The following is a 24,061-nucleotide window of genomic DNA, read 5'->3' as shown; positions in this document are numbered from 1 at the left end:
TTATTGTCTAACGCACTTCGGGTATCACACATCGTTTGTTTGTTCTGTCACATGCTCTATGACAAAGGTAGAAAGAGATGGTGCATGTGATCGCGAGTGCCCGCGCGTTCTACCAGCGCGCTGTTGACAGCCGACCAATTTGATTCCTGCCTTGCCTTGACCACTACAGAACGTTATACATTTACATTACATTATACATTGTACACCATTGGTTCCATGGTGGCCAAGGAATCAAAGTGCTTGATTTTAGCTACATAAAATGCATGTTTGTATTTTACAATATTCATATAACGGAAATGAGCATATGATGGAAATTGCAGGTGGTAGGACCTTGTGCAAGGTCCGTCCGGATTGCTACCACCATCTTGCTCGCTAATCCTGCCGTGAAGCAGCAGTGCTTGCACTGTTGTGTTTCGGGTGGAGAGTAGACAGCCGGTGAAATTACTGGCACTCGAGTATCCCATCTTAGACTCTAGGTTGGTAACGCATCTGCAATACCCCTGGTGTTGCAGATGTTTATGGACGGTGGTGATCTCTTACCATCAGGAGACCCACTTGCTCGTTTTCCATCATGTCGAAAAAAATTCATATTTGGCTTCTCGCTGTTACAGGGTGACTGGGAAGGCTTGCCGATTCCAAGGATCAAAGTGCCACTACCGCGCGAGCCGCGGGTCTGCCCGGCTTCCCACAATGGAAGTATATTCAAAAAATAAATGTAAACTATACGAATAACTCATACATAATATAACCTGTCGGGATTTGACGTCATGGAAAGCGAGGGTCAGCAAATAACAAAACCATTGCATGAACATGGGTGAACAGGGGGGCTACTACGAAATTCGAAGTTCGTATCGTACCGTCCCTCTCACTCTGGTATTAAATAATAGTAGTGGCCAGGGACGGGCAGCGTTAAAGGAATGATCCGGCAAGCGAAGAGCACTGATGTCCCCGAGGGATTGTACTTATCTACCTATCTATATTTAAACACTACTTACCTAATATGTATTTCGCGTTCCGTGCATGTTAAATATGTCAATATAAAACCTACTCTATAAATTATTCAAATTCAAATTACTTTATTTCGCACAAAATGTGGTGTATACAATGATCTTGTAAATAATTTGGTAGAACACATTTTCTCCAGCATCTGGCAGGCAAAAATTATAAAATGACCAAAATGGAATGCATACAATTTAGTTTTTTTGCTATTTTGGTGCCAACATTCGAAGAACTAAAACAGTGCAAGCTTTAATCAGCTTTTTAACTACTTACTTGTTTTAGAAAAACACAGTAAGTACAAACTAAGTGATTGGATGTCATATTACTCTAAGGGGCTGTTTCACCACCCATTAATTAGTCTTAACTGACGGTTAAATGCACAGAATGCACTGGTTAAATGTGATGCTGTCTCTATTTGTTTTTTTCGAATAGGCGGAGACGGCATCAAAAGGGGTGGTGAAACAGCCCCTAAGAGTATTATTGTGATATAAAAATGTAATCATTCCAATGTAATGACTATTAGATACCAAAATATTATTTCAGATTATTTTTGGTTGACTATCTTATCTACTTGAATATTTAACTCTAATTTAAAACCTTCCACACCTATTGTTTTTTCTCTATCAATTGTTATTAAACAATTTATTGATAAACAAATACCTAAATGTAATGTAATACAAGTATAACGAAAAATAAATTACTAAGATTCTGTGTAGGTAGGTATGACCAAGTAAATATTTGCACGTTAATTTATTGTAGCTTGTAGTAAAATAAGAATAAAAATCTCTTTTAAAAAATATTAGTTTTATTTTACTCAGCTTCACGTTGATAGTACCTTTCCTGTTTTACAACCATATTTGTTACCTACCTAGTATTTAATTTATAATTTCTCCTTGGCGCGAAAAGTTAACGAACAAAATGGTACAAACTTAAAAACTAAGAGAATTTATGTAAAAAATAAGTAGGTTAGTGGGTCTCACGCTTTTTTGTTGACTATACTTTATACGATACCTGACCTACTGTTATCGTACCTACATAAATACATTCAGATCAACCCGACCAATGCAATAAATTTCTATGTAGTATTAACGTAAATTAATTAGATAGTATGATACTATTTACCGTAGATTTTAGTCACGGAATGTTCAGTGTTACAGCAGGGCTACTACGAAACTCGAAGTTCGTATCGTACCGTCCCTCTCGCCCTCGTATTAAACAGTATGAGTGTCAGAGGGACCGCACGACACGAACTTCGAGTTTCATAGTAGCCCTGCAGGTAGTGAGAAGTTACTTTATGGTTCCGTGAAATTAGGAATGGGTCAAGATGCAAGTAAACAAAAGAACACGTTATTTTTTTTATTATTCGGTCTAACTGTTAAATAAAAAATATTAGATTACGTAGGTATGCTATGCATTAACATCTATGTACCTTACGGCACATACATAGATTACCTTATGTTGATCTATGCATTGTGTATTATTATAATATACCATTCAATTCAAATAATCCAAGATTTTTTTGATAATGGCAGGAACCACAAATCTTCGCATTTGTCTTCGCAATTCGCAACGTCAATTACAACCAGCAATTCGGACCAGCCGGACTGAAAGATGTTTGTGTTTGACGTTTCTTTCTGTACAATATTTTTTAATCTGTGTTCTGCCTTCGGACGGCACGGCGGCACGGTATCGGTATCGCATCGTTGTCTGCGTATTTGGATGTCATATAATTTAATTTATTTTGTCCTAATAATTACTATATTCCTATCGCAGTATTAACTTAATATAATCATGTCTAACGAATACGGATTTAACAGTGACGATTCCCCCAACAAAACTAATTCACACCTGCAACTTCCCAGTCCTATAATTACTCGGCGGAACCGAACCGCATCAACGTAAGTTCTGCTTCTTATTGTAAACAAATCTTAATTATAACGCCAATGTAATGAAATATGATTGTTCGTGTTTATGTCTAGGTCAGAACGAGCTTTAGGAAATCCTATAGAGAGCGGGAAGATCAAATCGTTTTGTCGAGCAAAGGGACATGGTTTTGTGATCCCCGAAAAGAGCGGGGAAGATATTTTTGTTCACATCTCCGAGTGAGTAAATGTATTTACACTATTTATTTTCATTAGCGTAATTCATGCTTCAGTCATTTCACGCTCGAAACAAGTTATATACGTATTTAATTAATTAGCACCATTATGAGGTCAGTGGGTGGTCTAGTTTGTCATGGTACTTGTATAGTTTTATAATGTTGTTTTGCCTATTATGTTTGATTTTGATATGTACCTATTTCCAATACTATAATTCAGATTTCTGTTTGTAGAAAATGCTTTTCCAACTAAGACATTATTATGAGCATATTTATTGGTCATAAATGTATGTAAATTGAAGAATAATTAATTAATAATGTATTGTGTCTAAATTTGTCACAGCAAATCAATCAACACCCAAATTTAAAATTACAGCAGGTACATTTTGTCTTTATCCAGCAGGCGTGTGGCAAACCGTATGTATTTGTTACCGAGTAACGAGTAGTTCATCTGATTTGAAGTAACAAATCGTTATTCACAAATATGTCTTGTTACCCGTATAACCCGTATCGGTCGTACTCTATTCTGGTTGAACTGTCATATCATGTAAAAGGTGACGAGCAGTTGACATTAAACTATTGTGTCTTAGATCTTTTACAAAATTTTATAACAAGAAATGGAACCAACTACAAAAAACCTTTAAAATAATTTCCTACCAGTGAAGTTGGTGCCTCAGCACAAGCCAGCACAAGTGATTGAAGCCCAATATACTTGTATAGTATGTAGGTGATGTAGATGACTATAGGTCCACTTCTGCTGGGTCGTGCTAAGGCACAGACTTCAGACTGGTAGAAAAATATTTTCACGGTTTTTTGTAGTCTGTAAAATTTTTTGTATTTACTTATTTATTAAGGATCACCAACAGATAATACATTATAGAAAAACATAAATATCAAGTAGAAGACAAAATACCATATACGGGACTTATCACACTATTTTTACACAAGTAATATTTACCTCTTTTTCAGGTAAATATTACTTGTGTAAAAATAGTGTGATAAGTCCCGTATATGGTATTTTGACTATGAGTGAGAATCACGAAAGTTTAAAACGTTACAAGTAGAAGACATTCTAGGTAGATGTTTATCTAATTATAGGTAACCACAACTAACTTCTGTGTCATCCAACTAAACTGTTTATGAGAAGGTAGCTGTACCATACTATAGGAAACAGCTACTGTTTATTTTCCTTTAAAGAGTTGTTATATTTGGGAAATAAAAAAGATACAGTCAACATAGCATACATTTTATACTGTTACTTGCTGTTACCCGCAACTCCATCTGTGTAGAGGTATGAAAAATAGTTAACATCCTATTCTCAGACTTACTGAGTATACACAAAAAAAATGATGTGCCGCTGTTTTGGAGGAGAAAAAATGGGGGTTGGTGGTAGAAGGGTGAAAATTTAGGGTTGTATTTATTTTTAATGGCAAATCATAAAAAAATAAAAAATATATTTTGGGGTGGACCACACTTGTCACGAAGGGTATGAAAAATAGCTTATAGTAGAAGATCCGAACTTGAAAAGATCTTCACCGGTCTGATAATAGAATGAAATGTATTTTTATAATAAATTTAGTATTTTAGAAAACGTATTAGAAATGATTTTGCTAAAAAATCCTGGACAGGCAGTTTTTTTATTTTATTTTTAATGATTTTTAATTAAATGCAGACAACCCTATATCAACGTGTTCACAATAAAATGGCGCTTACGTTGATATACAATTTTTTTTCTATTTTCTTATCAAGTGAAAGTAAATGACGTCGACATACCTGTTTAAGTTTATACCTGGCAACCCAGTAGTTCGTCCAGGTAAACAATAGCAAACCCAACGTCTACATATTCTATATGTATTATACTTTTAAGTTAATGTAAAATTGTCTTATAATCTCGATGATGCAACAAAAATTTATTAAAAATCTTTTTTTTTTTAATAATTAAATATAGCCTGTCCAGGATTTTTTTTAGCAAATCCATTTCTAATATATTTTCTAAAATACTAAATTTATTATAAAATACATTTTATTCTATTATCATACCGAAGAAGATCTTTTCAAGTTCGGATCTTAGACTATTATGTCCTATTCCTAGACATACCAAATACGATCGAAATAGTTTCGGAGGAGTTTGTTTACAAACATTGTGACCTGAGAATTTTGTATATTAGATGTACATATATTATTATGACGCTATTCTTAATTATGTACTTTCCTACCCACTGAATATTTTGGTTTCAGTATTGAAGGTGAGTATGTGCCTCTGCCCGGTGACGAAGTTATATACAGACTCTGCCCCATCCCGCCCAAGTTTGAGAAGTACCAGGCGGTCCATGTGCGCATAGTGCATCTGACTCCTGAGAAACACCTCAAGTGGGATGAACCCCCGCTGTAACGCTTCCCCAACCAGATCTGCACAGTAACACCAACATGATCACTTTAATTTTGTATATGCCTTGACATACGGTGAGTTAATACCAGCAACACAATTTTAAATTTTTAAAAATTATATCTAGTTCCACTGAGCTTCTTTTTAAACTTTTCAACATCAACAATTGATATATCCATGTATGAATATCAAACTAGCTATATTATTTAGCAAGGCTTGGCATTGAAAAGATTAGAAGGCAGTTGTGTGTTCAGGGCAATGATGTCTTATCCAGCACATCCTGTGTGTAACATGCTTTTACCTATTGTTTTTTATGTAGAATAGTTTTTGTTACACATAAGTTCCGACTTATTTGGATTGTTTTGTCAGCAGTAACTGTTTAAGGAATCACTTCAGTTACAAGAACTGGCAGTTTGTTAGTATGTAAACCATATAAATTTTAATTAAAGATACATGCCTAATTATAAATTTGAATATGAATGCTGTTATTTTATTAATAATATTTGTAGTGTACAACAGGCCTAATCTTATATAACTAAGATCATATTTGCTCGAACAAAGGTTAAAGGTTGTAAAACTATGAAGCGTCGCACATGAAATTCGGTATCGAAAAAGTGAGAAGCCAACAATGTGGTGCTAAATTTTTGAAGGTTTTACCATCATCTTAGGATTTTGATATCAATTGTAGTCAATACAAAGAGTAATGACTTTCTGCATAAAATATTAATAGATGTATAGTTGGAACCTCTGCCAATTTTAAAATTCTTATATTCTGTTACAAGCCTTTGTTTAACTCGCTCTTTTAAATGGGTCAATTGTTTTTAGTCGAATTTAAATCACTTTCATCCAGTAGTCGGATTGACTTGAAATTAGGTATACATTATGTAGGTTGGATTACAATGCAAGCAGTAAATGCAAGCAAAAAAGTTTTTTATTTTTACATAAACTTATTTTATCTATAACTTTCCAGAGTGATCATCAGTCCATTTCGAACAGAATCAACAAAAACCCTAATTAAAAGGAGTGAGTAGAACATGGTGCTTTTAATTTATAGAATTGGATGAATGATCGATTTGACACTACTGAGAGTCTGGTGATAATGATAATAGAACTATCACTGGGCTAATACACTAGATATTGCTCCACCTATCATAAAAGGTTTATTTTTGATCAAGATAACTGAATAAGCTTTAGTTGTTAATTGGTGTGGTTCTGCTGTATAGAGACAAGCCTTCTTGTGATGAATAATAATCAATTGCTTGGCCTAATTGTAACTTAAAGAATAGTCTGTTTTTTGTGTTGCAATTGTTAATTAATTTAGTCATAGAACTTAATTTTGCACAAACTGTTGTGCCACCGTTGTGATAAGATATCAATTGAACTTACTAATTTTTATCATTACATGCATTATTATGTATTATTATTTAATTTTATAGGTGTCGGTAGTAGGTACTTTGGCTACTTCATCTGATCAACTCTATGAATAGAAAATGTATTAATATAAAATAAGACAATGTATTCAACTAACATCAAAAATAGGCATTCCAATATTATATTAGAATTATTTTGCAATTAATTTGAAACAATAAATCTGTGAACAAATTTATATTGTAAACCTTATCTATTACTTAATATTGATATAATATTGTGCAGTATTTTTTTTCCTCATTGCCAGTCGATGTTCGTATTGCCATCATTGTTTTAGGTATTTAGTGATAAACATGATAGTTATAACAGCGAATATATCTATGTGTAAGCATTATAGTTGTTTTATTTGCTCACAGCTGCGCTAACATGTTGTGTTTTTTGTTTGCGCGCATCTGCCAGATTCTACTAAAACTAGTTCTCTATCTATAGTTTAGTCGTGACATGATGACGCAAGATATTCAGATGGGCTTTTGGTTCGTTTAAATGTTACTATGTAATTTTGAAAAGGCACACTATTGTTTTCAAGTACAGTCATCTGCTTTATCAGCCACAGCGGAACATGCAAAAATATCTGACACGTCCTTCCGGCCCTAGAAATAGAGTCGTATCAGATATTTTTGCGCGCTTTGTTGTGTCAATGTGTCAGATATTGGTACTGGTGATATTATTTAATGCGGGTGACTGTACGTCAAATAAGTACTCGTTAAAGTACCTATTTATTTCATCAAATAATGAAACAAATGTACCGCGTCGCGTTTCGGTGAACAGCTGACACGAAAACTATATTTTCAAAATATAAAAGGCACTTGACAATAAAGTATAAGTTTAAAATTCCCTTGCAGCAGCTGCTGATTCAGAAACAGAACTGAATGCAAATCTACTTGAGTGTTCGTTGTTCGATAACATGCCTTATCACTAAGTATTGATTTTATTTACCAAAAATGAATACCGAGTCAGTGTAAACTCAAGTTGCATGCAGGGCCGTCTCACCTATTAGAGGCCCTGACATGCTGCATTCGGTAGGTAAGCCTGATTTTCAGGCGAGAGTAGAGAAACTATCGGTTATCGTTTGGTAATGGAGTACGGACTAGGGGGCCCCAAAACATATTATCGCGGGGCCCTGGGCACGTGCCCAGTGGGGAAGAGGGGCCTGGTTGCATCACAGTTGCATGGAGTGGCCGTTATGATAATAAATGAGTACCTATTGTTAATTGTTTTGAATGGGATTATAAACCTTGACGTCCTTGACGCTTCATTTTTAGGCTTAACCGCAAAACAAAGATGTTACAAGTTTAACGCGCGTCTAGTCTGTAGTGTAGCATCATAGCTGTGATCATAGTTCCTAAACGAAGACCAAATCGATTGCAGGTTTTTTAAAGGAAACTAGTTTAAGTGTGATAGTCCTTAGCTAAATTCTCTCACGGAAATCGGTACAGCCGTTTTAGAGACTATTCTTTGAAATAAAAACGTCAGGGCACCTTATCTGAGTGATTAATTATGTAGGTAGGTATGAAGGTATTTCATGATTTTTAATTTTGATACATATGCAAACTGCGCAGCTGCGATGCGTCTGCTTGCGAAGGAAACAGGAGGGTACATTATATAATATAAAAAATTGTTCTGTGTACACAGTTTTTTTTATTAATAAACGTCAAAATATAAGCTATACATTAATTATGGAGCTAATCTTGTTTGAAGCGACTCAAACATCAAAAAGAACTTATAAAATTACATAGCTACTGTATGTCGACTAAATACTGATCTTATTCTGTTACTGTCATTTGATTAATTGAGAATAGTTCAACGATTTTAACTTATTACTTACAGCTAAATTAGAACATTAGATAAATTATATAAAAAAATTCTATACAAAAAGGTACGTAAACAATTCATCATTTTTATCAATTCTGCTTAAAGCTGGATCCGGTCACGCGACTTTGATTTACTGTCATTTGGTGCTAATGGAAAATGGACAACTCAAAGCAGAAAAATGTCAATTTGAAATATATCAACAAGGAAAATTGTCCATCCTGAATATTGTCGAAAATGGAACCTTTTCCTATGGTAAAATTGATAAATTTGATGTACACTCAGAAATATGACAAATTGTAAATTATGTTCCACCCGAAATCATTTGTTTTGGGCCTACATATCAAGTTAAGACTTGATTTAGACAGCATTCGCTTATTGCTTATTTAATTTTGCTCCTAATTTATAAAAGACAATATTCCCTTTGGGTTTTATTATTTTACAACAAAAATAAATTTGGTTGTTAATTTTTCAGCACAATTACATTTTGAAAAAAAAAAACACTGGTTGATATTCATTTCGACCCAGATTCGAAATGGTCAATTCAAGTGGACGATTTTCCATTTGCATCGAATGACACTAAATCGCGACTTTGCGTTTGCGCACTCCGCCATTGCGTAAAGTTCATTGTAAAATGAGACTTATGTTATAATGCAGTAAGTCTGTTTTAGACCGTGATGGACGAACACTATAGGACTGTATTGAGTTGCGCTTTCTTCTGTCACACACTTATCTCTACACTTACTAATAATGTATAATATGTTTTTACAATGCACTGTCTTGACTAAACCTAGGTACTTCATGATGTACTTGATCTATGTATTAAACTCTTCCTTCTCAAGTCCACGGATTGATACCAGAAATAAAATGCCAAATGCAAATGGTATATACCGCTTTAATATCGGTATATTGGAATTAATTTCAAGCATCCGAAAATACTGGTTCTAAAGCGGTATATACCAGTATTTTACCGGATTCAAGCCGTGCACAGAATTATTGCTCATAAATTGACTCAAAATATATTTATATAAACGTGTGCTTACATTGAAGCAAGTAAAGCTATGACCAAAATGGCCGATATGATTTAACTCTGTAAAAATCACTAATTGAAAAACATTTCACATAAAATGGTGAGTTTTCCTTACAATATTTGTTATGGCTAGTTCAGAAGAAACAGCTAACGTTAATATACAATAATCCTTCACAAAGGAAGACCATGATATCATTCTCTTACCGTTCACAACATAATATAATAATAAAGTTACAAAAGGAGTAAAAAACGTCGTTGTATATAAAAAATATGAAATGCTTTTTTTTAAATCTCACAGTGCTTTAGTGCTGTGCAAATACTTGAAGTAAACGTCGGATTGGAGTTAAATGCATGAAAATACATAGTTGAAATGGTTGTGGTGAAACTGTGATTTCATATGGATATTCCAAGGGCTTACTCCTGGCCATTCTTTATGTTGCCATTCTGAAAAATAAAAATAAAATGTAATAACGTAATAAGTAGTACGTAGGTTATAATGTAATGTAAGATAAAATTTGGTATCGAGGTAGTTCAAGGCTTTGGGACGGACATAGGATAGTTTCAATCGCGGAAAATTGCCCAGCTCCCGCGTGATAGCGATTTATTTTATTAAAGTGATACACAGATAAGTATGTATGATTCAAAAACAATTTAATAGCAAGAACATTACGTCACGTCACGAATTAAAAACCATTCTCTCAAAAATGGTATGAAATGTTGCCATTACGTCAACAAAAACGTCGTAGAAAGTAACGCATCCTGGAGACTAGCTGCTAGTGTCCAGGAAGTAAATTTCATACTTATACTTCATGGACAGTAACGGGTTCCTTTAAAAAATTGGAACCCATCACAAACAGCGCGCGGGCCGAGCGGCAGTGTTAGGTGTAGTTAACTAGTATTTTGAAATGGGTCCATGTCATCATTATCATCATCATCATCATCATCGTCACCATCACTACCAACTCTCATCATCATCATCACCATCAACGACTATCGTCATCACCATCACTTACAATTTACAATCACCATCATCATCACTATCAACCAGCAGCATCATCTTCACCATCACTAACAATCATGATAATAATCATCAAAATCATTATTACCAACCATCATCGTCATCTTCATCACCATCAACGACCATCATCATCACCTTCACTAACAATCATCATCACCATCAACCATCATCAGCATCAATCATTATCACTATCATCATCATCATCACTATTATCATTATCATCATCATCATCCTCACATCACAATCACCGTTATTTCATTATCACCATCATCATCATTTTGAGAAAAGCACTATACAAGCTTCGACCAGTAATCGCCATCCTGGCCTCGTATCATTGATGGCATCACATGGCGGTTCGGCCATCAAACTTCTACTCGTCCAGGATGGCTTACTTACTGGTCTCTGCCGTAATGTACTATTGATTTAGGTGGGCACACTTTTGTTGACATGGTAAAACATTCTGTTGGTAGAAGTTACCAGGCTATCTGGTAGAAGTATAGGACCTCTAAAAAATAATCGAAAATGTCATGAAATTCCACAGCCCATTCATAACAAAATGTGCCAACGAAAATTGAGGCAATTGAAACGCTATAATAATGACCCAGCACCGAGTGAAAAGTTGAGAAAGAATGCGAGTGTCTGTAAAAACCATGACAAGAGCTCACCTCTTGCATCTGTGCGAGCTGGTAGTGCCGCGCCCGGAGCGCAGAGAGTTTCGCGCGCTCCGCTTCGAGCGCCGACTCTAATTCCAGCGAGCGCACTTTGCTCTCCATCTCGAGCCGGCGCGTCGCCGTCAACGTCAGCGCTGACGTGTCGAGCGCCTCTGCAAAACAAAAGACGAGCGTTCACGGAATTGACTAAAGTGTGAACTAGCTATAGCAGTGTTTTTCAAAGTTTTTTAGGACGCGACCCCTCCCCCTTGGTTTCAATATTTTGCGACCCCCTGCTTACCTCCACTTAATGTTTTGTATTATTTTACGTGGATAATACAAACATTGAGTCATACGAATGTTTGTTCTCGGGTCTTGGATGTTTAATATGTATTTAAGTATGTATTTATCCATATAAGTATGTTTATCCGTTGCCTAGTGTCCATAGTACAAGCTTTGCTTAGTTTGGGACTAGGTCAATTGGTGTCAGGTGTCCCATGACGTTGCGTGAGCCGCTGCCCGGGACGCCGCCCCAGCTGTATAGTGAGAGGCGCGCACACTGACCCTGGTCGTGCAGGCGGCGCGCGCTGTCCCTCGCGGCGGCCACGACGGCGCCGGTGGCGGCGGCCACGGCGCGCGACGCCAGCGTGAGCCGCTGCAGCGCGGGCGCGGCGGGCGGCGCGCGCGCACGAGACGCCGCCCCAGCTGTATAGTGAGAGGCGCGCACACTGACCCTGGTCGTGCAGGCGGCGCGCGCTGTCCCTCGCGGCGGCCACGACGGCGCCGGTGGCGGCGGCCACGGCGCGCGACGCCAGCGTGAGCCGCTGCAGCGCGGGCGCGGCGGGCGGCGCGCGCGCGCGAGACGCCGCCCCAGCTGTATAGTGAGAGGCGCGCACACTGACCCTGGTCGTGCAGGCGGCGCGCGCTGTCCCTCGCGGCGGCCACGACGGCGCCGGTGGCGGCGGCCACGGCGCGCGACGCCAGCGTGAGCCGCTGCAGCGCGGGCGCGGCGGGCGGCGCGCGCGCACGAGACGCCGCCCCAGCTGTATAGTGTGAGGCGCGCACACTGACCCTGGTCGTGCAGGCGGCGCGCGCTGTCCCTCGCGGCGGCCACGACGGCGCCGGTGGCGGCGGCCACGGCGCGCGACGCCAGCGTGAGCCGCTGCAGCGCGGGCGCGGCGGGCGGCGCGCGCGCGCGAGACGCCGCCCCAGCTGTATAGTGAGAGGCGCGCACACTGACCCTGGTCGTGCAGGCGGCGCGCGCTGTCCCTCGCGGCGGCCACGACGGCGCCGGTGGCGGCGGCCACGACGGCGCCGGTGGCGGCGGCCACGGCGCGCGACGCCAGCGTGAGCCGCTGCAGCGCGGGCGCGGCGGGCGGCGCGCGCGCGCGAGACGCCGCCCCAGCTGTATAGTGTGAGGCGCGCACACTGACCCTGGTCGTGCAGGCGGCGCGCGCTGTCCCTCGCGGCGGCCACGACGGCGCCGGTGGCGGCGGCCACGGCGCGCGACGCCAGCGTGAGCCGCTGCAGCGCGGGCGCGGCGGGCGGCGCGCGCGCGCGCGACGCCGCCCCAGCTGTATAGTGAGAGGCGCGCACACTGACCCTGGTCGTGCAGGCGGCGCGCGCTGTCCCTCGCGGCGGCCACGACGGCGCCGGTGGCGGCGGCCACGGCGCGCGACGCCAGCGTGAGCCGCTGCAGCGCGGGCGCGGCGGGCGGCGCGCGCGCACGAGACGCCGCCCCAGCTGTATAGTGAGAGGCGCGCACACTGACCCTGGTCGTGCAGGCGGCGCGCGCTGTCCCTCGCGGCGGCCACGACGGCGCCGGTGGCGGCGGCCACGGCGCGCGACGCCAGCGTGAGCCGCTGCAGCGCGGGCGCGGCGGGCGGCGCGCGCGCACGAGACGCCGCCCCAGCTGTATAGTGAGAGGCGCGCACACTGACCCTGGTCGTGCAGGCGGCGCGCGCTGTCCCTCGCGGCGGCCACGACGGCGCCGGTGGCGGCGGCCACGGCGCGCGACGCCAGCGTGAGCCGCTGCAGCGCGGGCGCGGCGGGCGGCGCGCGCGCGCGAGACGCCGCCACCAGCTGCGCCGTGCTCCCCGCCACCTCGTGCGCCGCCGCCGACACGCCCTCCACGCGCCCCTCGGCCCGCACCGCTTCGTCTGCCGACGTCCTGCCGACAAACCGACTGTCAACTGCTGCTGGACATCAAAACGGTGCTGGCCTCTTTAATAGTAGATTGATAACCAAGGGTGGAAAGTGACCCATTTCACCTGAGATATTTCTGGCGGTCGAACGAAGTGAGAGCGCCAATAGTTCGAGGGGAAATGGGTAATTTCACCCGAGTTAGACACTACTTTTCATTTCGACTGTGACGAAAGTAAAATAGTACAAAAAAATGAGAATATCATTTAATTGAATTTCAGTATTCAGTAAATTGAATTTACTTATATCCAACCTCCAACGATACCTTTTTGACCTGGCCGCTTGCCTCGGCCGAGTACAAAAAAAATCGAGTTGGTCACGACCAAGGAGATTATATACCTACAAAACTGGAGGTTGAACGCCGAAAGAAGAAGTTTGACCTTTTTTACTTATTCACATATTCCATCTCTTTCTTTCTCATTTCACAAATAACATCCATCTCTTTCTTAACCTAACTAAAGAAAGAGATGGAATATGTTCGTGACGTAATAAAGATCAAATTTCTTGTTTTAAACGGATGTTCGGCGTTCAACATCCAGTATTGTATATGTCGGCGGCCGATCGTAAAATCCGCCAGATCAAGAAATTCCTAGGCATATCGTGAAATGCCGCCATTTCATGAATTGGCTAAGGGACATCCGCCATATCGTTCAAATCTCACCGTTTAACGATTTGCCTAGTGACGTTTAGGCAGATCATGAAATTCCTAGGCATATCATGAAGCGCCGCCATTTCATGATTTGGCCAGTTTAGGCAGATCATGAAATTCCTAGGCATATCATGAAACGCCGCCAAATCGGTTCTGGCACTTCGCCGGCCGCTGCCGCGGCACGCTCGCTTCGCTCGCTCGGCTCGTGCGTCGTGATCACAATTAAAACTAACCACTCCTCGCTTCGCTCGTCGTACCTAATTTTTTCTATATAAATAAGTAACAACTAGTGAATACTTTATTTATCAACAAAATACTAACCTCTAAAATACGGGCAGACGTCCATGGTTTTTTCACATTGAGCACAGAATACGTTTGATTCACATAAAAAGAACGGAGCTGATGTTCAAAAGCTTCTTTTGCACTTCTATTTTGAATTCAATCACTAGTTTCGGTTTAAAAATCATTTTGTTGCGACGCCTACATTTTTCACGCGCTAAACAAACACGACCGGTCAGCTGCTCGCGGCCGCCATTGCATACGCAGCGCCACCAGTGGCCATAAAAGAAACTATTTTACGATGTGCCCGGTATAGAGCTAGGAATATCGACGAATGCGTTGCTCTAATCGATCTGCCGTATTATTTCTCAGGCACATCGTGATATGCCTGGCCAACGTTTAGGCATATCATGAAATGGCGGCGTTTCACGATATGCCTAGGAATTTCGTGATCTGGCGGATTTTACGATCGGCCGCCGACATATATAAGCTCCTTGGTCACGACGTGCATCTAGATGGCCATGCCGAAACGTGAAAAACAGTGTTATTGACGTAACTCAATTATCTTCGACTCCGTGGTTAATCGAAAAATTAAAAAAAAAAATACTTTCCACCCTTGACATGAAAACGCAATTTTCCACCCGGCTATCTACCCATGAAAATTAAACTTTCCGAACAGGAGAGATGAAAACACTTTTTGTACTCCTATACTGGTATTTGTGATTTAGTTACTACGCTACGCTCACATCGTAACTCACGCCACTCGCCTTTTTGGAACCCCGTTATACAATTGTTGCAAAAAAATACTATATAAGACAGATTGGTAAAATCTATATTTGACCATATATAAAAACTAACAAGCTAAATCAAATGGTCCTCGCTAACGCCATCTAGAGATATTTCGCCTGACAAGAAACCGTCATTATAGCAATGAAGGGGGAATGCTTTATTGTATGGAGTGTGGAAAAATATCTCCCAATAAAAATATCTGCGCAAAACGAGGCAACGAAAATGCAATGATCCTATTGGTGGACTTTTTCCTCGCACACTACTCGGCCACCTCCACCTCCTACAGATAGTGGATGCGTAACCTAATAACCCTGCCTTTTGAAACCCATTTGTTCCCGAGTTGGTCATATTTAGTGATCGGCCATCGGAAGCATTTTATATCACTTTGACGTCCTACGTAATAAATAGTAATGACTAATATGGATAAGTCGGTGTTGTTCAAAATAAAACCTCACATTCTTAAAAATTAAGTGAATTTAATTTGTTATAGTAAATAATCTTTATTTTTTACATGTTTAATATTGTCAATTGATTCCTTTTAACATTGAGGATCCATTTATATAAAGAGAACGACCATTCGACATCAACAGATGTGAGAGGTGCATAGTTGTAAACTGATATTTCGTTGTTATCATTCAAGTTTCTAACAAATTCGTAATCAGGGATTCTGTCGATTACTGATTCCATTTTTAGTAGGTAAAAAACATTGTGTAAGAAATTAAATAGTCATGTCCATGTAATAATTTCGTCATCAAATTGACAAAATGCTTCCGATGGCCGATCACTAGTCATATTACCATTCTTATAGACAAATCAAATAGAATAAAACCCTCCTCCACCGAGTACGCAACCAAGCACCCATCTAGTTCCTCATAATTCCAACAGATGGCGTTGTAAACTTACACGAGCAGCTTCGCAGCGAACACGACAGCTTTAGCAGCGGAGATGAGCCCCTCGGACCACTGCGGGTTCCGCCGATACATGCGCTGTCTGGTCCCGGGATCGCCCAGTTCGGACTGCAGTTTCCTCGCGTCTTGCACCAGGGCTTTGACTGCTTGCATGAGGGTAGTGCACGCGTCCAAGATCTTGCTGTTCACTTCGAGCTTGACACCGGAGTCGCCGGCGCGACTCGCTGCCAGCATCTCCTGGGGATGGTAAATGTGGATTGTGAATGACGATTTCGTGGTCCAGACGTTTGCTATATTTGTTTCTAGCCTACAAACTGTTTTCGGTTTAGTTTTTCGTTAGATTGTTTATAGGTAAATGTACTAAAAAAATGGTGGCAGTTCCATTGGTTTATGTGAATTGTAATTGGTTAGATTCCGGGGTAAAAATAATTATACTTATTCTATTTAGTCCGTCAAATCGATTATCAGAAAAACAAAAAATTACAAAGAAAAAGCGCGTCAAAGTTCGGGGTGGGGGTGGGGGGCCGTGACGTCAATACTTAGTAAAAAGTGTACTTCGCTTTATCTGACTGTATTTTCATAATTTTTTGTTTAACTGACAAAAGAAAAAATACGTGTCCGATATTTTTTTAATCTAACTGATGCTAGTAATTATCTTTTAATTTAAGAAATAAACATAGCTTTTAAGCCCAAATAAAGATTAAAACAATAACTTAAGCCGAGTTTAGACTTGCAAGAAAAATCGTGCAAGCTGCATTACATTGCGAGGCCGTAAAGCCAACGAGTTTGTAGTGGTCAATCGAACGCCGCAATGTAATGCAACTTGCAAGATTTTTCTTGCAAGTCTAAACTCGGCTTTACATGAGTTATATCAAACATACAGACAGTCATGCTATGCTCTTTGTCTCACGATACTAACGCCATCTAGCGACATTTCACCTGTCAGAAAACCCTCGTTCCAAACGTCTATCCCGGACTGACCTCTATCTGTCCAGCGGCTTGCTCGATGGCCGAGTCCATATCGGCGAGTTCGTCGTCGACGCTGCGCGCGCCGCTGTTGGCGCGATCAGCCGCCGCGGCCGCCGCAGCCAACGCCGCAACCTTATCGAACGCCGAAGTGTACGGGGAACTATCTAGAACCCCGCTAGACAAACGCTCTAGACATTCCTTTGTAGTCGTCAACATTGATCGGCATTCGTTGTTTAATTCTGAAATTTAATTCAACGTTGTAGTGCCAGGTTTTTGATGACGATACTTATTGCATAAAAAAAAAACCGTGGTGGCCTAGTGGTTTGACCTATCGTCTCTCAAACAGAGGGTCGGGGGTTCAAACCCCGGCTCGCACCTCTGAGTTTTTCGAAATTCATGTGCGGAATTACATTTGAAATTTACCACGAGCTTTGCGGTGAAGGAAAACATCGTGAGGAAACCTGCACAAACCTGCGAAGCAATTCAATGGTGCGTGTGAAGTTCCCAATCCGCACTGGGCCCGCGTGGGAACTATGACCCAAGCCCTCTTGTGCACCTCTATTCACTGAACTAATTCCAAATCAACTCGGCCACTGAGAATAGGTGCAATTGACAAGATTTCATATTTCCAAGACTATAATTTGATTCGTTCTCTGTATTCTGTTTGGAAAGAGAAAAAGCTGATATTTTTAAAATTTCACTACTGCTATTAATTAATTTATTACAATTTTTTTAAGATGTGCTTATTCTAAAAGGGTATAACTCCAAAACTACCACACAATAGATCCATTACTTTTGTCTAGTCTCTTAAAAAAAAGATCACGTAAATCTGACGTAGACGTTGCATAGAGACGTTGTCAAAATTATGACAGCTCCTTTTTCTGGTGAAAAAGGCAAAGGAAACATATCTATTCTGTGGTAGTATTGGCAAATTCAGACATATTTTTTTCAATTTTATGTATTTTTTTAAATATGGAGAAATAAATTATGATAAATATTTTCCCACGTTCAGGAGGCAAAACTCATTCGATTGTAGTAATTTACAGGTGTTAAAAAAATGAAATCTTGTCAATTTCAAATTTCATAAGACACTGACAACCTATTACAAAAAAAAAGCTTGTATAAAAGTGGTAAAAATACAGAATAAGACAAAATAAGAATTGAACGAAAAACGAATGGGACGAATAAAGCTGATTCCAAATTAATTTACTGGGAAAATAGGAGAAAATAAAATTGAAATTGTTAAAGTACGCAGTTGCAAGTCAATAATAGGTTGCAAAGACGTATAATAGGAAATCTAATACACAGCGTGGAAAAAATAATGACTTACTGTCAGACAGTGCCATGTCAGTGGACAGGTTGGACACTTCGGAGACATAGGCGGAGAGTTGCGCGGTGCTGTGTGCTGCTAATATCGCCGAGCGCGCCAAGGCTTCCTCGTGGCCCTTGATCTAAAAGAAATATATTGTTCACTTGTGCTGAATGTAGGCTGCATAAATATTGGATTGTACAACAAGTGCACAAAACGCGCTATTTCACCCGAGATGGTTATATCTACCCGAGCCACAGACGAAAGTTGCTAGTTAAATCGAAGGTAAAATGAGTTATGAACAAGTTGTACACTCGGCTTTTCACTTCGATTGTGAGAAAATTTAAATAGTAACAATGGCAAAGACCATGTTCGCGCAGTATAGAGTCAACCTACAATAACTCTGCAATGAAGTGACAACAGTAGAAATCTAAAGTTTGTTTGTGGCAATACTGATTTATAGTCAAACAACAAGTTTTGAACTTCTGATTAGATTTTAAACAGGTCATCGTTCATCCACCAATACTATTACTTCTTATATTTCGTATTCTATTTTTTTTTACCGTTCACGGCAAAACTTACTAAAACTTACTGGACACTGGATATTTAAAAAAAAACAACGACACCAACTTTTAATTATTATTATTATTTATAGTTAGGCGTAATAGCATGGGGTCATACATTACTCGTCCCGTCCTAACTAATTCCACCAATCGTCGGTGATAGTTCGATACCGAGACCACGTACCTACATACCAAATCAAATAATATATGTCATCAAATAAATAGTAATTGTTAGTTACGCTGTATTGAAATATCAATCACGCTATGGAAGTATGCATTGCATACTAGATTTCGCATAAGTATGATTTATTATACCTACTTACTTATCAGTTCTGTTCCTGAAAGAGTTGCTGCTTGTACTTAAAAGGGCATATTGACGGCCAACTTAATATTAAATTCGTCAATATATATATGTGATCTAGTAATTAAAACTATTTTTATTTAACGCTTTTCCAGGCATAGTGCATATAGCGACAGCGACCATATAAATTTACACAAATATTCGACCTTGCTACATTTACAATATGGTACAAAATCAATTGAAGTTGTTAAAAGTACCTACCTACTATTCGTCTTAAAATTAATCCCCCATAGGTAAACAATATAAAACTATGATTCGTTTTGCAATAGCGCATCTAAATTAGCGGGACCTGGATAAGGGTTAAATCAACGAAATTGTATCAAATTACAGGTGCTCAATACTTCTGGTCAAGGCTGTGTTATATAAATTCAGGTAAATACAAAACAAAGCAATAAAACGTTAAATAGTTTCTGACATATTTATTATTCACTAAATGACACATCAGAGTCTAAAAATTCCACTCCCTCATACACTTCTTCCTGTACCTGGATTCCTTCGGACTCTTCTTCTCTTTCAACCTCTGCTTCCCTACTCTCCCCACTGTCAGTGTCATCATCACTTTGCACATTTATAACAAATGGTATCAGATCATCCAATAACCCATCTTGTTGCCTGTGTTCAGATTCTAATTTTTTTACATGTTCGGCACACTTATGCCAGTCATCCGGACTAACAGATGCAAATGCTTGCTCTACTTTTGCCTCCATATCTCGAGCTGAACCTTTTACATTTACGCTGCCTACTTTTCGCTTTGCCATACTCCATATTAGTTCAATAGTATTCAAGTGGCAATGGTATGGGGGTAACCGCAATACTTCATGCCCATTTTCTTTTAACAGCTCATCAATATAATATATTGGGTCGGGTTTGTTGCGTTTTACCAAAGTTAAAAGTTCAGCCCTGGTGAATGTTTCTTCCCAAGGAAAGTTATTTGAGGTAAGCCAATCACGGATTGCTTGTTTCCTTGAACTGGTATTTGGTGCCTTATTAATCTGAATTGTGTGGTAACTTGCGTTGTCCATAACTATAATGCTTGGTGTATCCAAATTAGGCAGCAGCTTATCTTGAACCCACTTTGAGAAATTGGCAGCATTCATGTCATCATGATAATCGGCCGACTTTGATTTGCTGCTAAATATTAAAAGGGCATTATTTACAAATCCTGATTCAGTGCCTGCATGTACAATTATGAACCGTTTGCCTTTTGATATATTAGTGACCATTTTAGAAGTTGACGGACCCTGCCAACTTTTTTTTGGTTTGTAGTTAACATGAATATAGGTCTCATCTAAATATACAATCGGTTTTCTTTCCTCTGAAGGCATATTTCTATATTCTGTAATTTTTCTAATGTATTTGTGTCTTGCTGCAGCAATATCATTTTTTTCCATTAATATGGTTCTCTCTTCAACATTTTTCTTGAAACAAAATCCCATGTCATGTAGAATTTTGCGTAGTGTTTCATGACCACCATCAAACTGAATAGATTGTCGCAACTCACTAAGCAGTTTTGCGATTGTGGGGACCTCATTTCTTACTAAGTAAAATTCATTTATCAGGTTACGTATGGCAACCTTATCGAAGTCATCAATATTTCTTTTCGTGGCACGGCACTTGCGTTTCTTGCCAGGAGTTACCCATATGCCTGAATTTGTATTACCTTCGTGCTTGATTTGGCGAATTGTTCTTAAGCTAATACCTACAAATAAAGTTAATATGTTAAGTCTAGAAAATATTACTAATTTAGACCTTTAAAACAAGTTCGAACATCTTACCAGTCATTGAACTAATTTTTTGAATATATGTCGCCTCTGCGCTGACGTCCAATTTGTCCATTTGTTTGAGTTTGTCAACAGAATTTTTTATTGTTGTCTGAACAGCTTCAGATAATTCCCCTTGAAAAAACGAATATACAAGTTAAATATATATCTTTACTTTATCATATTATTTCATGAAAATAATATAAAAAAAGCAGAAAATAGCTATAAAATATCAAGAATTTATTAGGGACTTACTCGTAGAGGTTAGAATTTTATGTAAGCATTGCTCTTTTTGCTCACGGACGGACTCCATTTCTTCTTTTACATTTTGGAAATGAGTAATCATCTTGAATATAAGTTCTCGAACTCCACTTTTAATTGTTTTAACCATTTCGAAAGAAGGATTCGCAAAAACCTCGAAAAAAATACTCACGATCAATTAAAGAAATGTCTGAGTGACAACATGAAAAAAGTATTACCACAGCGTGATTTTTCTGGGTTGCCAATTAATATCTTATGCAGAGTTATCGTGGGACGATTCTAGGTCAGGACGGGCAATATACACATGTCGACGAGTTTACGCTTCAGTGTCAGTAGTAAAAGTAACAAAATAAAATCATACTATACGCACCAAGCACGCACGCACGCACACACACACACACACAAACTTTCGCATTTGTAATATTGTACTAGCTTCGCTATAATCTGAGCTCTGGGGCCATAAAACCATGTTTAAAACCTCTCGCTCGCACTTTGCAGCGGCTTGCGAGCGAGAGATCCGCCAACCTGTCGAGAGCGAGCGAGAGGTTGAAAAATTTGGTTTTATGGCACTGGGGCCACTGGGAACTCTGGAGTTCAAATGATAGCGACGCTCGTATAGTAGGTGCGATTTTTACCTCAGTGGTGCTAGCTAGTTCCTTGAAAGCGGTCGCGGCGAGGTCTGCGGCGGCGCGGCTGGAGTCCGCAGCGGTCACCCTTTCGAGGGCACCACTCGTCACTTGCAGCGCGGTGGCACTTGCACTTGTCACCAGTTTTAACCGCTCTAAAAACCGTCAGTGTTGGCGTTAAGAGGGATAGAGATGTTATTTTTTTCAACTTTTTTCGTCTTTATAAGTTTGGCGACAATGTCTGTCACTCTGTGGCATGGTAGCTCTCAAACGGATGGACCGATTTCGATGTGGTTTTTTTGCGTGAAAGCCAATTTCCTTGCGGTGGTCCTTAGCTTTGTTTCGCTAGAAGCGGTTCAGTCGTTTTTGAGATATTGAGCTTTGAAATGACAATGTTAGGGATTTTTTCCGTATAGAGAGCTGATAGGCGAGTTTCCGCGCGCGACTGTAGATGGCGCTAGTAGGCGTGGACAGTGGCCGTGGGCAAAATAAGGTTGAGAAACATGCTATCCGACATGGTAGCTACAAGCCTGCTATGACAAACTAATTAGTCCCGCTGTCTGTGTAGGTTAACATCCGACCAATCAAATCTCTGCCACCCACTTTACACACGCTACAGCTTTAAGGGGCCATCCATTTTGTTTGAACAGTCTTGCTGTTGAAAATTGAAATTATTCTCATTTCATTTCCTGTATCACAAAACGCCTGATACGATACCCCCCCCCCCCTAAATGTGTGACGTAATTTATATAAACGACAAGGCGGATTATACAGTGATATAGTACATTGTGTCTTAAGGGCGGTAAATGAGGAATTACGGACCAGTCTTTTAGAAGCTCGAAGCCGAGCTGCGCCAGCGGTATCGTCAATTTTCGTAAAAATAATATTATTACTCCCACAAAAAATGTCATTAAAAGCATTGTACTCGTATGTCGTACGGGCGGTACTGAAATTAAGAACATCGAGTCAGCTTTTTCGACTTCGGACTTCTAATAGAATCTCGTTCCTAATTGCTCACTTACCGCCCTCAAGACACAAAGTACTATAGAAATCCACTTACGCTTCTCGAGCTCCGCTTGCGCCTCTTGCAACTGTATCTTCGCTGCTGTGAGGTCAGCCTCAAGCACCGTATTGTGTTGCAACAAATCCTGCAATTCACACTCCGCGCTCAGTCTCTCGCGCTCTGTGTGCCCGAGCCTAACTTCCAACAACTATACCAGAGAGTGGTAGCAGAGAAGTCCATGCAGCAGAAAGTTCCGTTGAAGGCGTCCATGCAAGTCCAGTGAAGTTGTAGAAGAGAGAAAAAAACATGCATTAGATAACTTTACATGCTGCTAGAAGCGAGATAGACGATAAGAATCTAATAAGCTGTAGTGTAAAGATAACTCGTAGATAAAGTGCAATCTAAGCCTGTATTTAAGTGGATGACGCCAGTCATTTATTTATTATCAAATTAGAGTTTGTCTAAAAGACCAGTTCGTCTCTTTCGAATGTCACGAGACGGTTACGTTTAACAACAGCAAAAAATATACATGTTCGCATACATTTAACCGTACTTGCTTCATCCACTTCATTACAGTTCATTCAAATGTGTCAAATATAGAAGAAATTACATTTAGTTTACTGAGAATACAACATATCTGCGATAAGAAGATTTACTCCTTGATTTTGATTTCCAAGTTATAGTGAAAGTTGTAATCATAAGTCAGAATAACTAAAATCTTCATGATAAGTTGCATTTATTTTAAAATATATAATAATTTAGTCATGGCCATGGCTTAATGAGAGAACGAAATAACATAACATAACAATAATGAAAAATAAGGAATGAAATTATAAATAAGTAGATGAAATCCAGCACCAATGTTGTTAAGACAAGTGAAAAGCAATATGTGTTGGTACATAAATTCAGATGTGTAAACGACTTATTGCGTGACCATATTTTTCACAAGATGGAGAACTTCAAC

The 24,061-nt window shown here is 40.0% G+C and overlaps 3 protein-coding genes across 4 annotated transcripts in view; 1 reads left to right on the top strand and 2 right to left on the bottom strand.

Moving 5' to 3' along the window:
* Window positions 1-2,600: 2,600 nt before the first annotated feature.
* Window positions 2,601-7,243, top strand: LOC141436967 (cold shock domain-containing protein CG9705-like). 2 transcript variants are annotated; one of them, XR_012452352.1, is made up of 4 exons: window positions 2,601-2,897; window positions 2,979-3,101; window positions 5,336-5,560; window positions 6,454-7,243. XR_012452352.1 is itself a non-coding variant. In XM_074100117.1 (3 exons), exons 1-3 carry the CDS (start codon window positions 2,791-2,793, stop codon window positions 5,487-5,489), a joined length of 384 nt encoding a protein of 127 aa, XP_073956218.1. In that variant the 5' UTR covers window positions 2,601-2,790; the 3' UTR covers window positions 5,490-7,243. The 2 variants fall into 2 exon arrangements, 1 of the variants encoding a protein (XP_073956218.1); XM_074100117.1 differs by having other exon boundaries at window positions 5,336-7,243.
* A 1,289-nt stretch (window positions 7,244-8,532) lies between these two features.
* Hip1 (Huntingtin interacting protein 1) overlaps window positions 8,533-24,061 on the bottom strand; it is a 54,880-nt gene continuing 39,351 nt past the window's right edge. Inside the window, exons 17-24 of the mRNA XM_074100903.1 lie at window positions 23,155-23,305; window positions 22,104-22,249; window positions 18,545-18,665; window positions 17,227-17,453; window positions 16,241-16,482; window positions 13,359-13,588; window positions 11,434-11,591; window positions 8,533-10,194 (exon numbers count right to left, since the gene is read on the bottom strand). Of these exons, the coding sequence (XP_073957004.1) occupies window positions 10,165-10,194; window positions 11,434-11,591; window positions 13,359-13,588; window positions 16,241-16,482; window positions 17,227-17,453; window positions 18,545-18,665; window positions 22,104-22,249; window positions 23,155-23,305 (1,305 nt within the window). The 3' untranslated portion in view covers window positions 8,533-10,164. The remainder of the gene's footprint in view (window positions 10,195-11,433; window positions 11,592-13,358; window positions 13,589-16,240; window positions 16,483-17,226; window positions 17,454-18,544; window positions 18,666-22,103; window positions 22,250-23,154; window positions 23,306-24,061) is intronic.
* LOC141437489 (uncharacterized) lies at window positions 18,673-22,079 on the bottom strand. Its single transcript, XM_074100899.1, has 3 exons — window positions 21,463-22,079; window positions 21,223-21,342; window positions 18,673-21,146 (listed from the first exon to the last, which is right to left on the bottom strand). The coding sequence occupies exons 1-3, from the start codon at window positions 21,596-21,598 to the stop codon at window positions 19,870-19,872; spliced, it is 1,533 nt and encodes a 510-aa protein (XP_073957000.1). The 5' UTR covers window positions 21,599-22,079; the 3' UTR covers window positions 18,673-19,869.

The sequence above is a fragment of the Choristoneura fumiferana genome, chromosome 17 (assembly GCF_025370935.1).
Source record: "Choristoneura fumiferana chromosome 17, NRCan_CFum_1, whole genome shotgun sequence".
In the NCBI taxonomy this organism is placed as follows: domain Eukaryota; kingdom Metazoa; phylum Arthropoda; class Insecta; order Lepidoptera; family Tortricidae; genus Choristoneura; species Choristoneura fumiferana.
Note: the sequence above shows the minus strand (reverse complement) of the source record. Positions and strands in the feature narration are given on the sequence as shown.

Excerpts from the sequence above, each read along its gene's own strand:
- LOC141436967 (XM_074100117.1), top strand. The coding sequence starts at position 2,791 with ATGTCTAACGAATACGGATTTAACAGTGACGATTCCCCCAACAAAACT. Across the intron at positions 2,898-2,978 it reads CGGAACCGAACCGCATCAAC|GTCAGAACGAGCTTTAGGAA; the intron begins GTAAGTTCTGCT and ends GTTTATGTCTAG. Across the intron at positions 3,102-5,335 it reads ATTTTTGTTCACATCTCCGA|TATTGAAGGTGAGTATGTGC; the intron begins GTGAGTAAATGT and ends TTTTGGTTTCAG.
- LOC141437489 (XM_074100899.1), bottom strand. The coding sequence starts at position 21,598 with ATGGTTAAAACAATTAAAAGTGGAGTTCGAGAACTTATATTCAAGATG. Across the intron at positions 21,343-21,462 it reads TAAAATTCTAACCTCTACGA|GGGAATTATCTGAAGCTGTT; the intron begins GTAAGTCCCTAA and ends CGTTTTTTCAAG. Across the intron at positions 21,147-21,222 it reads AAAAATTAGTTCAATGACTG|GTATTAGCTTAAGAACAATT; the intron begins GTAAGATGTTCG and ends CTTTATTTGTAG.